This window comes from Mercenaria mercenaria, chromosome 4, assembly GCF_021730395.1.
Source record: "Mercenaria mercenaria strain notata chromosome 4, MADL_Memer_1, whole genome shotgun sequence".
NCBI classification, from domain to species: Eukaryota; Metazoa; Mollusca; class Bivalvia; order Venerida; family Veneridae; genus Mercenaria; species Mercenaria mercenaria.
In genome coordinates, this window is record NC_069364.1 from 2,079,938 (window position 1) to 2,094,626 (window position 14,689).

At 35.0% G+C, this 14,689-nt stretch overlaps 1 protein-coding gene across 16 annotated transcripts in view; it reads left to right on the forward strand.

Annotated features, from left to right (window-relative positions):
- LOC123552600 (ensconsin-like) overlaps nucleotides 1-14,689 on the forward strand; it is a 91,820-nt gene that overhangs the window by 23,150 nt on the left and 53,981 nt on the right. For 13 of the 16 annotated variants that reach the window (XM_053540126.1, XM_053540132.1, XM_053540125.1 and 10 more), the window contains exons 2-3: nucleotides 883-1,353; nucleotides 1,744-1,788. In XM_053540126.1, the coding sequence (XP_053396101.1) occupies nucleotides 883-1,353; nucleotides 1,744-1,788 (516 nt within the window). Of the gene's footprint in view, nucleotides 1-882; nucleotides 1,354-1,743; nucleotides 1,789-9,420; nucleotides 9,575-13,345; nucleotides 13,519-14,689 lie in introns of those variants that run through there. The other 3 variants (XM_053540127.1, XM_053540137.1, XM_053540139.1) reach the window with 3 other exon arrangements.

A 14,689-nucleotide genomic window follows, 5' to 3' on the forward strand; every position in this document is an offset into this window, starting at 1 on the left:
TCTCCTGTGAACAAAAAATAGGGTCAGAGTGCAGTCCCACTGTTTAAATCACTTGCAGGCTCTAGGAATAGGGTTTAAAGGCAAATGATCTTAGGTTGATAAAAGTCTATGAATGATTTTAATAATGATTTCTGCAATGATCATCCCCTCCCATCAAATGTGTAGATTTCTGTGCATGAAGTATTAACACAAACCACATGCAAAGTTAAAAAAAACTTGCCAAGAAATGACAGATAAGTTCAGATTTTTAAAACTCATTCACAAAATTCATTCTACAGCGGTTTTCCTCCAGGTGTTCTCAAAAATTCTTGCTGTTGTAAAAATTATCTCTCCTCATGATAGATACTGTTTTTGCAGCTTTTTAGTGTTGATGCATTTGGTAATTAGTTTTGGAATAACCAATGTGTTTTCAGGTGTGCAGAGAAAAGTCCACACCTGATAATTAAGTAACACAGTAAATTCATTAATATATATATAACATGTTCACAGCGATATAATGTGGTTGATTATGTGGGTGGGGGAGAGGGTTGGATGGTGATGGAGATTAGGGGGATGGGCTAGGATGGACAAAAGGTAAAGTGTTATAGAAAATGAAAAAAAAAGAGGGGTGTTGCTTGACTTTTTCCATACTGAATAGATAGGCTAGTTGTCCACCAACTCAATCCCTGACCAGTTTATCTTGACGTTTTATCTTTAGTAGAAATATGTTGTAAAAATAGACTTGTGTGCATGATTGTAATGCTTTAATTCAGGCAATAATTGCGATATTCCTGCCATAGAGGATTGTAATGGATAGTTACCTATAAAGGACCCTGTATTTCTTGTCATAGTTATGCTTAGGGTAGTAAATTTATTCAAGACTACTTATCTTTGTATTATCAGGTTCCAAAGAGAACCCTGATGATCATGTTGGGACAGATGTTGATGGAAGAATGGATAACTCTGCAGAATTAAGAATGGAAAGTGAAAGTCCGTCTTCGGAACTGGAAAAGCTTCATAGTGGAAATACTAGTGATAATGAATCTATGGAGTCCGGAAAGAGCGGAAGTTATGATGTCAATCCAGAAGTTACTGGAGATAATGTTCAAATTGATGTCACAGATGGAAATATAGGTGATAGTGCAAGTAAAAGTGTTGAAATTAGTGAAAGTAAAAGTTCTGGTCATGCAATGTTTATCGATCTGAAAGAGCCGGCAGAAAAGAAGTTTAAATCAGATAGGAGATTAACAGATAGTGTGTTGCTTGAGAAACATTCGAGTGATGGAAGTAGTGGTAAACTGAACGAAAGTCTAGGTAGTCGACCCAGCTCAGCTGCAAGCTCCGGAAAAAGCGGAACTCCCGGGAAAGACAAAGGTAATTGTATGCTTTACCTGCTTGCGTCTTCGGACCAGAATGCATTTTGTAATTTTTGAGTGAGCTTTAACTTTTGTTTTCATTTGCTGAGAAATTATCACATTTTGATATTCAGGCTTTGTATTTTAGTTTGCTGATTTTGTGTGAAGTGAAGTTTGCAATTTATAAAGGAATTCTGACAGAAAATATTTTCAAAGGTTGCTATTATCATCAGGTGTAATATTTCCCTTTTATTACTAACTTTTTATGTAACTCATTCCTATTTGTGAGAAATATTTAAAATTATATAATTTCTTTTTCTATTTCATATTTATTCACTTTCTCTTTTCCATTAAACTTTCTTGCATTTTCAATTTCATAACATGTATACTGTAACCGTGTTTCCTCTAGGCGAAGATGCAAAAAAATTATACATGATATGGAGTGGAAGAGTAGGCAAGTATTAGAGAAAAAATTTAGTCGGGATGTTAAAATTTCTGTCATATGTTTGTTTGTCTGTCTGTCTGTTTGCCGGTTCAGTTATGCTTGCAGTAGAGTAGAGTAGTTGAGTTTGCTAATATCACAGAATGCATGTACAGTAAAACAAATGTTTACTACACACACATAAAAAGTTGCCTCTTGTATTTGCAAGAAGAATCTTTATCAAATTAATGAAGAAAATAGATGCATGACTCCTTTTGGCATTAAGAGTTTATTGTCTTTTACAGAACATTACCGTTATTTTGTGTGGATAATAACCGTGATACATAGTTAGGTCTGAGACTCAGTCCACAGTTTCTTGTTGGGTTAAGTCTCACTTTCAAATGATATTATGTGCATTAATGAGTTTTAACTGTTCGATCAATTTGGCATGAGAAGTTTTATGACTTTCTGCAAATTTACACCCTGCTTAGTGCTTGCACTAAGAATTTTGTAGAAGTGAACATTTGAAATTTACAGTATATTCAAAGATACGGCTTGCTTGTAAACACAGAATATAACCTTTGCAAAATCCCAGATCAGTTTGCAGTTATTGGCTATATTGCCCTTACTGTAGTGGACTTATATTGACAATTTCCATTCAATATTACATGTAGATTCTGAACACAATTTTAGCTTTCTCAGCTCAGTGGTATGGAAGTTGCATGCTTGTATGAACTGCATTAACAGCAAGGGAATGCAAAAGTAGTATATGAGCCGCACCATGAGAAAACCAACATAGTACATTTGCGACCAGCATGGATCCAGACCAGCCTGCGCATCCGCTCAGTCTGGTCAGGATCCATGCTGTTCGCTAACAGTTTCTCTAATTGCAATAGGCTTTGAAAGCGACCAGCATGGATCCTGACCAGACTGCACGGATTCGAAGGCTGGTCTGGATCTATGCTGGTCGCAAACGCACTATGTTGGTTTTCTCATGGCGCGGCTCATATATGAAGATATGCAAGACAGAATTGTCGTCTGTCATTACAGGTCGACTACCTTAATTCATTTCTTTTCATGGACATTGGATTTAGCTGATAAATGTGATGTAGATCTGCAGTTAAAATACATACATGTATATTAATGGTGAGATTTTGTTAAAATATTCGATTTTGGAAAAGTAATCTTGGGGAGGAATGGGGAAATTTTGAAACTGATAGAAAATGATTTCATTTGTTTCGAACAGACTTGTCATTCCTTTAAAAGCCCTGCACACCCAAAATAGTCTATCACACATGCTGCTTGAACAGATTAACGCACAGTGCATTAATAATGGAATATTACATCTACATTTAACATTATGGGCAGAAACAGGATTTTAAAATTCTGGGAAGGAGAAATGTATTGGCTCATGAAAGATGGACAGACCTTTTGGTTAAGTGGTTATGGCCTTGACCTTTGCCAACACTATATCTCCTAAGCTACTATACTCTAGAGTGTAGAATATATATCTATATATATAGTTGCTGGTACAGGAAATTTGCTTTATTGTATTTGTAGATTATAGATGACATGCATGTATAATGCTGTAGGAGGTTACTACTTTTTTTTAAAAGTAGAGTTATTGCATTCGCCCCAGCGTCGGGGTCACCGTTGGTTAAAGTTTTTGATAAAGTCAAATATCTCTGTTACTTGAAACTTAAAATAATTATTTACTATCAAAGTCTACACCAGAAGAAACAATCCCCATAACTCTGATTTTAATTTTGACAGAGTTATGCCCCTTATTAACTTAGGATTTTTTGGTTGAAGTTTTATAAAGTTTTTACTGGCAAAGCTCTAATTCAGAGTCAAGCACTGAGGAAAGTCGAGCATGCTGTCTTACGGACAGCTTTTGTTAAATTTTGCTTGCTTGCCAATCATCTAGTAATACTGTAGAACAGGTGATATTAGCATTGATTTTTAAAATTCTTGCTGATGTTTGCAAACAAAGCAGCACACAAATTTATGATACTGTGAATATTAAATATTCATTATTTCCAGAAGAATGGTCAACTATGAAACACGTTATTGCTATTTTTTTGTGAAATAAAAACAATGCAAAAATTACCCAATCAGCAGCAGTATCTTTTATGTGTGTAAATTGTACTACTTAATTGTTCTCTTGAGTACAATATAAAACAGAAAGGAAATGATGGTAATATATAGTGTTGTTTACAGTATGACAGACAGTCTCATGGTAATTTGCACTTTTCCAGTTAATTTATTATTTCATCAAAAATTTATCAAAATTAATATATACGACTTATTCTTGGAAGTCATGAAATGAAAAACAAGTTGGTATTTTTTCAAGCTATGATTGCTTTTTCAATCAATTAATCATCAAACCAGTTTTTTCTTTCTTGATGAATTTTTATAAAGATGAAAAGACTTACCTTCTGTTGCCTAATGTTATGGAAGATGCAATTGTGAGATAAAAAATGATGTCATTAATGTTTCAAACTGAATATTGATCTTTACAGCAAAACTTCATCTTGAAGGAGGATTTTGATTTTATTCTGTTGGGTGTTCTTGAAAAGTTTCGAGAATTTTACCTCAAGATTACAAATAGAAGGGGTCTTTATATTGCATGTATTTTATCTGCGCACATCAGAATGGACTGCCGGACTAAAGAATTGTTAAAATTTGCAGTTTTAAATGGTCCTTCATTTTTCAGTATTGACATACTTTTTTCCCATTATTCGGATGAACCAGTTTCTAGATTTTCATCAGTGAAGAAATCTGTTCATTGAAGTATTAAGGATTCACTTCCGGTCTTTTCCAATTTTTTGCCATATTTAGAATCATTATTATTTTGTCATTAGTTAAGATTTGTTGAAGTTGGGAAGTCTTGGACAGGTAATTTCCTCCAAATTAGCTACTAACAGGAATTGTACCAAGAGTTCTTAATTAGGTTTTAAAGAGTTTTAATTGTGTCCATAACATAATGAGGGGACAGGGAGAGCCAGGATGAAGGAGTGAGGGATTTCATTGTCTGAGCTGGTTTCATTAATTAGGCTCGAATATTTAAGCCCAGACTTCGTTCATGAATGTCTAACATTGTTAAAGGCTTTGCCCGCTGGAGAGTAGTGAATACATTTAACTTAATTAGTTGTGTACAATATTGATGTGTTCCTTTTATTTAGGGAGAAAATAGCGGCTTTGTGACAGATTTTCCTGCCATATTTGATTTCACAAATGAAGATAATGAAGGTTGGACAAATGTGTACAAGTAATTATTGGTGAAGCTACATGTAGTACAATGTCATTGAGAAGTTTTGTCTTTTCAGCAATTTAAAAGAAAAGAAAGAATTAAAACGGCTGACAAGGTCACAAGGAAGATTGAAATTTTATGATTACACCTGTACTTTACCTGTCCAATGCTATGCTAATAAGTGCATGTCGCCAGAGGGTACTGGCATATTTTTATGATTATTAACAACTAAATATAGTCCAGTTTTGACCAGTATAGTAACTATAGACCTAAACTTACTTAATTGTGTTAATAAATCATATGAGTTACTACACTGGACGAAACTGGACTATATTTAGTAAATTTATTATATGTGGTCAACCATCAGTGTCCATTTCTGCAGACTCATGACATTATGGCTTTAATGTTATTATTTGTTATTTTCCTGTAATGGTGACATAAGGCAGTGATTTTTTTTGCCCTTTTGGGAAAAGGTCCGGTACCGTATAAATTGGGAAAAATAGCGGGGTTTTACTCAATTGGAATTTTTATAGTTAATTAATAACATCATTAAGAATGCTTCTTCCTTTAATTCCATGTAAATAGCATCAAACAAACTGTTTAAATGGTTAATTCATGGTGAATGTCAATGTAACAAAGTTTTCCTTCTGCAATCATCAAAACGCAAACTTAATTTGGTCATTTGGGAAATTTTTGGATGATAATTGGGAAAAAAGGTTCCATTTTTCAATTGGGAAAAGGTCCTGTTAGGGGTACTTTATAAAGAAGGAAAAAATAGCCGTAAGGAAGTCTATATATTTAAATAAACATCTAGAACTCGGCACTTTCTGTTACGTAATCTCGTACAAAATGTTACCATAGCAAAATATCAATACCTTAATTATGATAAGTTTTATTACTTGGAATTATTCAGAACTCTTACACTAAATCAATAATGTCCCCAGTTACATTAAGCTGCCTATGAAAAGCTTTGATTGGAGGGAGTTAAATATTAAGCCATAACTAGCAGTGACATCTTGTCCTTAGGGGATGTAGTTAGGGACCACCCTCTCATGATATTATTGAGGTATTGGTGAGGCATGCCATGTGTGCTGTTTTTAGATGGCATTTTTTTATGGGACGTTAGTCTGAGCTACATGTATGAGGAACTTGAATAGAATTTTATTTGTTTTGAGGTTTTTTTTCATACCTGTTTGGCACACTGTAGGTGTCAGACTGCTGGAAATAACTGTTTTTGTTAGGTAAGCCTATCTGATTTTTTGCAGGTTTTAATTTAAATTGCAGAGAATTATCTGAATCATTGTTGTGACCAGTATTCACTTCCTTGGACAAACCAGGTCTGGTTTTAGGAGAGGTGTGCTGTTGTCACCTACCTCAGTCTTGAGTTGGAGTGGCTGATCCCTCATCACAAGACCCTTTGAACTACCTGGTTGTACTTGCATGGTTTATATGTTACCCAGAGGTAACCATTAGAATCAAAATAATACGAAACTGAAATTGTATGCGAGGCATATGGCACTGAGGCATGGCACCATGTTCAGTCTTGGTGTTATTTATATTTGTTCCTACATCCCTGAGTAGCTATATGTTGTGCTGAGCATGGACTTTTTCACCAGATGGACACTTTTATTGCATGATACAAGAAGAAAAGAAGGGAGAAGACAAATTGATAATTCACAGCGACACTACCTGTTTGGCAGAAGGTATTCTCTCTGAATTCACTGGTATGAAAAGTGTAAGAAGCTTGCATGTGCTTCCACATAATTGCACAAGACCATTAAGAATGAGGTCTTAATTGTAGAAGAGAATTATCTCCCTATCTCATAAAGATTATTTTGAGTATCTTACAAGAGGGAATATTTGTCTGGAATTGTTTGTTGTGTGGCATTAGGATTTGCTGTTTTACTTTGTTTTTTTGATCAGTTTTGTAATGTTTGCATAGATGATATAGTGGATGAATACCATTGTAAACAGTTAGTGTGTTCAAATTCATTGTAACTTGTATAAAATTAACTTTTTGAGAAAGGAAAGTGTCTTAGTATTGAAGTAAACTTTGCAAACAAAAATTTAGGGAAGGTTGTGTATCGGAAACTGTTAAAATTAACAACATTAGTGTTATTGCTAAGTGAGTTTTACAGGCTATAAAAACAATAAAAATGCTACAATCAATGCTGTGCTTTCTGTTAAGATTTAATCTGTGATAAATAGAAACAAAAAAGAAATCAGAAGTGTCAAGAAAATCAAAGTAATTGGATAATCAAACTGGAGAAAATTTGTACTTTCTCTCTTGTGATGGAGATTATTGAGGCAGCTGCCGATTGATTTGTAAAGGTGCAGTGATCTCTTTATCAGGTATGGTTCCAGATTGTTCCTGATTTATGACTTATTTGGAAATGCTATAGTAGCATGCTATTTATATAGGATTGTATGTATTTATAAATAATATTCTATAATATTAGATTTTATTGGATAAGATGGCTGCAGTTCAGTATTATACTGACCATTCTAGAGTCTCTTACCACATTACCACCCACATAGCTGGAAACAATTGTTTACAAAATGATTGCCATATTGAATGTGGAGAAATTGATTATATTATTTGTGCGATATGATTTAACATTCACACAAGGCTGAGGGCATCATCTGGAGGGTACAATTCCTAATTTGGAAGCACCAGCTGTGGTTAGTCACCAAGGGAACTGACTTCAAACAAAACAGGCCTTCTGCTTCTGCCTTAAACTCAAAACAGCCAATTAGAAATATTGATTTTTAATGCAATTAATTTGTTTTACAAAATGTTGCTGTACTCCTGTCTTAATTGCCATCATCTTAATTGCTGAAGTTTTATTTGAGAAGCAGGAAAAGGGGAGATAACTATATAGTCAGATTACTATTATTAAATACAAGTTAAATGTACAGTAAACTTAATTTGGCAAGCACATAATTAATAGTTTTCTTTGGACAGGTTATTTCTCTAGATTTTGTTGGGTTTATTCTTGTGAAATTTCAAAAAAGAGGTAAAGTTGTATATATTATTACAATATTGAATTAAATAAGAGAGACAACTCTGCTGAAACTGAACATTGTGGTAAGAGATCTAGGCTGAGCAGACGAAAGCTCAGGGTCTAAAATTGGAGTTGTTAAAAATAGATAAAAGACAACGTAAAAAAGTATTCTTTCATCTTACCTGTTAGGGAAACTTCAACAGCCTTTGTCCATGCTGGTGTCCCGTGCCTTGCTTTATGTAATTCCACTTGTCTTTATAAATGATTTCCAATAATTTGTTGAATTACATGAATGGGACGATATTAAAATCACGTTTTTCATCTTGAAAATTGTTTGCTTATTGCACAGTTAATATTTTATGCAGTCTGAATTACTTCGAATGGTTATTTAGCTGAATGTTAAGATTTTCCTAGAACGTCATCGCGTAGCCGATCAATAGATAAACTCAGACCATTTCCAAATTTACAGACAAAGTCGATATTTTGGAGCTCGTTTCCATGGGATAAGGACAAAAATGATACATTCTGTGATGTAACAAATAACAACGTAATTTCTGGAAACTTTTGGGCATATTCATATTGTATTGATCGCTTATCACAAGATGATTCAGAATTTTTCAGTTTTCTGCCCGACTGAAGAGACTTGTTTCTCAGAAATTTTTTTTACATTGAATATGGAAAGGAACTTGATACTTTGTTGTCATATATTTATAAGCATTTAGATTTATCAGGATACTAGATTATTCTAACAAGGCCTTTGGAACTTGGCATTAAAAATTCTTTTATGAAAATTTTTCCAGCAGACTTATGGGCCGTATTAAATTATTGATTTTTTCTGCAGTATCATAGTTTATTCGGAAATGTCTTTGAAATGAACTGATCCGCTGCTTGTTGATTATTGTGAAAAAGAAATTTAAAAGATTTTTTTCAAGGTTTGAAAATGTGGAAATGTTTGACAGAAAGATCTTGTGGTATACATTATACTGAGTGGACAGTTCCAGGAATATTATTGAATATCGTTCCATATTGTAGCTTCATTGATCGTGGAGACAGCATTTGGAAGGCCTCGGACATTAAGTATAGTAGGAAAGTAGAAAATTACTATGAAAGGGAATGTTTACATCTGGAATAATGATCTTATGTATTCTTAATTGGTTGACAAAGGATTAGTATAGAGAGTGTTGGATTGTCTGCGCCTTCTTATTAAGGTTTGATTCTGGACTTGCTGAATCTGGAAGCAAATTTTTCCATTAGTTTATAGATTATCATAATTTACTGAGTCATCAAAAAATATCGTTTTGGAGATTAGGTAGAAATCGGCATCAGAATGATGGCTAGTGAAGGATTTAAATATGAGTTTAACAGGAAGTTTTTAGGGTTTTTAAGAAAAATTTGAATCTGGCGTCAGAGCTAGAAAGAATTGAGGAAATAGACTGCAAGGAGGGGCTGGTTTGGCAGGTATCAGTAACGCAGGTTAAAATGGAGCAGCATCACGTGCGGTTTGAGAAGGCGGTCAGTGAATGTGACAGCGAAACTAGTTGGTACAGTTACATCAGCACAGGTACGAAAACACCTAAACAGGCGCGTTCTATTGTTCTATTCTGACAGTAGCATTCGCTGTAGGATCTTCAGAATCTTGGGTTCTTTTTACCCCATCCACTATTTCTTAATGCACTGTTGATTTGCATTACCCTGATCCTTAGAAGTATAATGTTATAATGAATTTCTGAAAAGTAATATTTGTTAAGTATTGGCAGTAGTTAAGCATCATGACGGATGGACTAAATTTTAGATTGAATAAACTCGAAAGTATATCTTAAGTAAACTGAAGTAAAGTTTTAAGTCTGTCCTTTACATTGACTTTTATGCAGTTATTTGTTAACCCTTATCATGCTGGACATGATTGATTCTGCCTTTGTGACCAGTGTAGATCATGATCAGCCTGCACATCTGTGCAGTCTGATCAAGATCTGCACTGTTGGCCATTCAGTATCTTTTTGGTAAGCACCTCTTTTAACAGTTGACGGTACTGTCCAAATTGAAAGCTGGACAACCTCATTATAGAAATTTTGCAGCTATTAATTTTTATTCTCATGTTATCCAGACCAGTCTTATACATGGCTCAGTGGTAATTATATGACTTATATATTAGTTAAGTCACTGGTTTGCTGTGCATAAAATGGTCACCCCTACTCTGCCAGGGAAGTACGTGCTTGCATGAACTTTAAAATGGACTGACAGGGGCGAGATTGTAGAAGAGGTTTTTAATTAGAATCAGTCTTGCAAATATATTAATTTGACCTTGACATCTTGTTGAATATTAACCTATGTAAAACACTGCAGACAAAAATATAAATGTTTGATGAACTCTTTACAATCAAAATTTCAGTTCTATTATGTACAATAAAAGTACAATTCTATGTTAAAAAGAAATGAATAGATTATGGAAAACTTTCAGCCTTAATTAATGATCATAGTTGTTTTTAGCTTGACTATTCGAAGAATAGGGGAGCAATTCTACTCGCCCCAGCGTCGGCGTGAGTGTGAGCGTCACAGAAATGTTAAAGTTTGCGTACCACCCCAAAATTAATATTTTCAAAGTCCATTGAGATATTGCTTTCATATTTTGCATACTTGTTTACCATCATGACCCCAGTCTGTATAAAGGAGGAGGCAACTCTGTCAAGCATTTTGACTGAATTATGGCCCCTTTTAGATTTAGAATAATGTTAAAGTTTGCATACCACCCCAAATATTTTCAAAGTCCATTGAGATATTGCTTTCATATTTTACATACTTGTTTACCATCATGACCCCAGTCTGCAAAAAGGAGGAGGCAACTCTATCAAGCATTTTGACCAAATTATGGCCCCTTTTTGACTTAGAATAATGTTAAAGTTTGCGTACCACCCCAAATATTTTCAAAGTCCATTGAGATATTGCTTTCATATTTTGGATACTTGTTTACTGTCATGACCCCAGTCTGTAAAAAGGAGGAGGCAACTCTATCAAACATTTTGACTGAATTATGGCCCCTTTTCGACTTAGAATAATGTTAAAGTTTGCGTACCACCCCAAATATTTTCAAAGTCCATTGAGATATTGCTTTCTTATTTTGGATACTTGTTTACCATCATGACCCCAGTCTGCAAAAAGGAGGAGGCAACTCTATCAAGCATTTTGATTGAATTATGGCCCCTTTTCGACTTAGAATTTGTTTATTGTAATGTTCGTCATGACCCCAGTCTGTAAAAAGGAGGAGGCAACTCTATCAAACATTTTGACTGAATTATGGCCTCTTTTCGACTTGTGTGATATTGCTTTCATATTTTGGTTACTTGTTTACCATCATGACCCCAGTCTGCAAATGGAGGAGGCAACTCTATCAAGCATTTTGACTGAATTATGGCCCCCTTTCGACTTAGAATATGTTTATTGTAATGTTAAAGTTTTACTCATAGCTTATATTATACTATCAAGCACTCCGAGAATAGTCGAGCGCGCTGTCCACTGACAGCTCTTGTTCATTCCAAAGTCACGATGCTTGATACTGTACTTAAGGCAATTGGATATTACCCTGACACATGATGTTGTTAAGCTATGGCACTGACCTGACTCAGAGACTTCCAGGCAAAAATATCAAAACATATTATCTAGATTATAATATGTACATAAGATTTGCTAAGCTATATTTGGAAGTTTTCATCATTTAGTGATCCCAATAACAAAAATCCTAGACACAGTGCAGATTTTTCGTTGAGACTAGTCTAAGTTAAAAGAATAATTATGTATAATGTTTAAAGAGAGATTGGGAAAGTACATTTAAAGTTTGAAGACCTGGAAGGTTTAGCAATTATCTCCACTGTATAGACAATTGATGATGCTATTATAGAAATTACTGGTGTCTGTATGACTTGGCCTGAAAATGTTCCAAGGATCAGAGCAGACTGACACACTGTGTAGAGATGATTGTATGGATTTTGTAAGGTTAAAACAAAACATAGTGCAATGTAAAGTTTTAACCTAGCATGAATTGTGAGATATTATAGCAGCTAAGGGCCATTCAGGTCAGCCGGGTTTAATTTAGGAGCAATGAGGGGAGGGGGGTGGGGGGATGTAGTGGAATGAAGCTCTGTCTGCTTTAAGTTTTAAATGGAAAAACTTGCAGTCCTCTATCTTAGAAACTGGTATTTCAGTAATCAGTATAACCCTTAATTAATTGACCAAGTCACTGCCGGTATGTTTTTTTTTGAAACGATAAAACTAGTATTTTCCATTTTTAGAAGTGAAATAATAGAACAGCTTTTGGGATGGGTGAGCATTGGAAAAGCAATCTTTTCTGTGTTTTTGAACAATTAGATGTTGTTACCAAATGCAGTTTTAAGGGAGTTTGGCAGAAGCTGGGGTAAGGGCATTTGGAGGAAATTCATTGTATTCATAAAAGAAACATGTAATACTGTTATTTTCAAGAAAGTTTGTTATTATTATTAAGAATTGTAGGAAGAGTTAATGTGGTTGGCAATGAATTCCCCTTACAGCAGATGTAGTGTATTTCTCTTGTGTTTTGTCTGATTTAAGATAAAATGGTAGATAAGGGGGAGGTTTCTCAGATTGAATTTGGCATTTCTTACATCCATACCTAGAATTCTTGGAAGATAGAAGTACAGCAGAAAGTAATTAAAACATGATTTTTACATGATTGGGAGAGGATCATCATCTTGTATACATGATTGGGAGAGGATCATCATCTTGTATACATGATTCAAATGGGGAAAAATTTTTGCACTAAGTGCTGTGTTAATATACATGTACCTGCATCACAAAGATTAAATGCCATCGTTGTTGTTTTGAGGGGTGAAAGGAAAGAAGTGTAATCTGTCATCCAGCAGGTTTACAGGAGGTTTGTTGTTCTACCCAGGTGCCCGCTCATGCCTGAAAAGGAAGGGCACCTAGCTGGGGTCTTCCTCCACCATCAGAAGCTGGAAAGGTTGCTGTATGATATACATAGTGTATGGTGTGACTCAAAACCCAACAAAAACAAAACGAGCAACAAATGAAAAAGGGTATCAATAAATACTCATCAAATATGAAATTTATCAAAGTAAATGGTAATCTCATTGATTGATACTGGAGAGAGTGAAGTAGTCTGCCAGCATTTACAGTGAAGAGTTTTATGTTTGTGGGAAACAGCCTGTTTGTAGATTATACAGACATATAAATCACAAACAGTTGCAGAATCTCACAACATTATATATATACCTGCAGGAATTCATGGTATGGCAGGGAGAAAAAATAGTTCCTCTTGGAATTATGAGAGAATCTTGTTTTGCAGTGGATGTTGTTACCTTTAGTGCAGCCTTTTGAATTATTGATGGAATAATATTTCATTTGTATGCAGTTTGTGTTGGAATACAGTTCGATTGATTAGACGATTTATGGAATTATTTCTCCAACATAATGTTGACATCTTTGACACAACTTAGTAAATCGGTCTATGAATATGCAGTAATTTCGTTTACTTATACGTAGAACTTTGCATATAGATTATAATTTTGCTGCACAAGTACCTTCTACCCAATCTGACTAAAGTACATCTCCTATTACGCTACGCATAGGATCTGAGAACGACCTATTCATTGCCTCGTTCTGATGACCCTTTCGCTCGCCAATCAGAGCCTAACTTACAACATCTTGCAAATCTACCTGTAGCCTTGACTTTTGTTATTTACAATTCTTATGTCATAATGTATCAGATAGCCGGTTAGCTCAGTCGGTAGGCCACTTGCTCTGTAAGCGAGGGGTCCCGGGTTCGAGTCCTGACATAATTGCACATTTTTCTTACTCTGTGACAACCGAACAAGTCGTCGGATTGGATAAAATAAAAATAGCAATACTGGAAATCCAAAATATACAGAAGACGACTGTGAATGGGTCGTTCTCAGATCTTCGTTTAGAAGATCAAGTACTTAAGTCAGATTGCCTTCTACCCTATTGAGCTGAAAACCTACTTTTTACAGTCAGACTAGTCTAAAGTAAACAGGAAATAAAATCACATGAAGAATACATGCATAGATTGTTTTTAATTTGATTATACGAAGATCTTACTAGCCCTGACATCCACAATGTTGCTCCAGGCATCTTTTTCCACAGCTTGGTTAAAGTTTTGATGCAGTTCCATGTTATATCTGTTAATTTACTTAATGGATTTGCTTCGGACTTGAAAATGTTTATTCCTTGTCATCTCCAACAATGTATGACACAATAGTCATAACTCTCTCATCAATATTTTACAGACTTCAGGAAAGTTAGAAAAAATGGCCGGACATTCAGTCTAGCAATTCCTATAAATTTGCAGGACCGAAAAAAATGTTGGTGCAACGCAAATGTTGCTTTTCTCCATCATCATATTCGAGCCCGGTCCAATTTTTAGTCCATTTCTCGTTAAATGTTCAGTCAGCCCTCTTATTATACACCCGTCTCTGAAAGAGCGGGGTGTATTATGTGAACACCCATGGCGGGCGGGCAGGCAGCCGGGATCCAAAAGCATGTCAGCTCTCTAAGTCGAACAGTTTTCATCCGATCTTCACCAAACTTGGTGACAATATTTGTGGGCATAATATCTCAGCCAGGTTCGATAACCAGCAAAATTGCTCCAGGCACTCTTGAGTTATGGCCG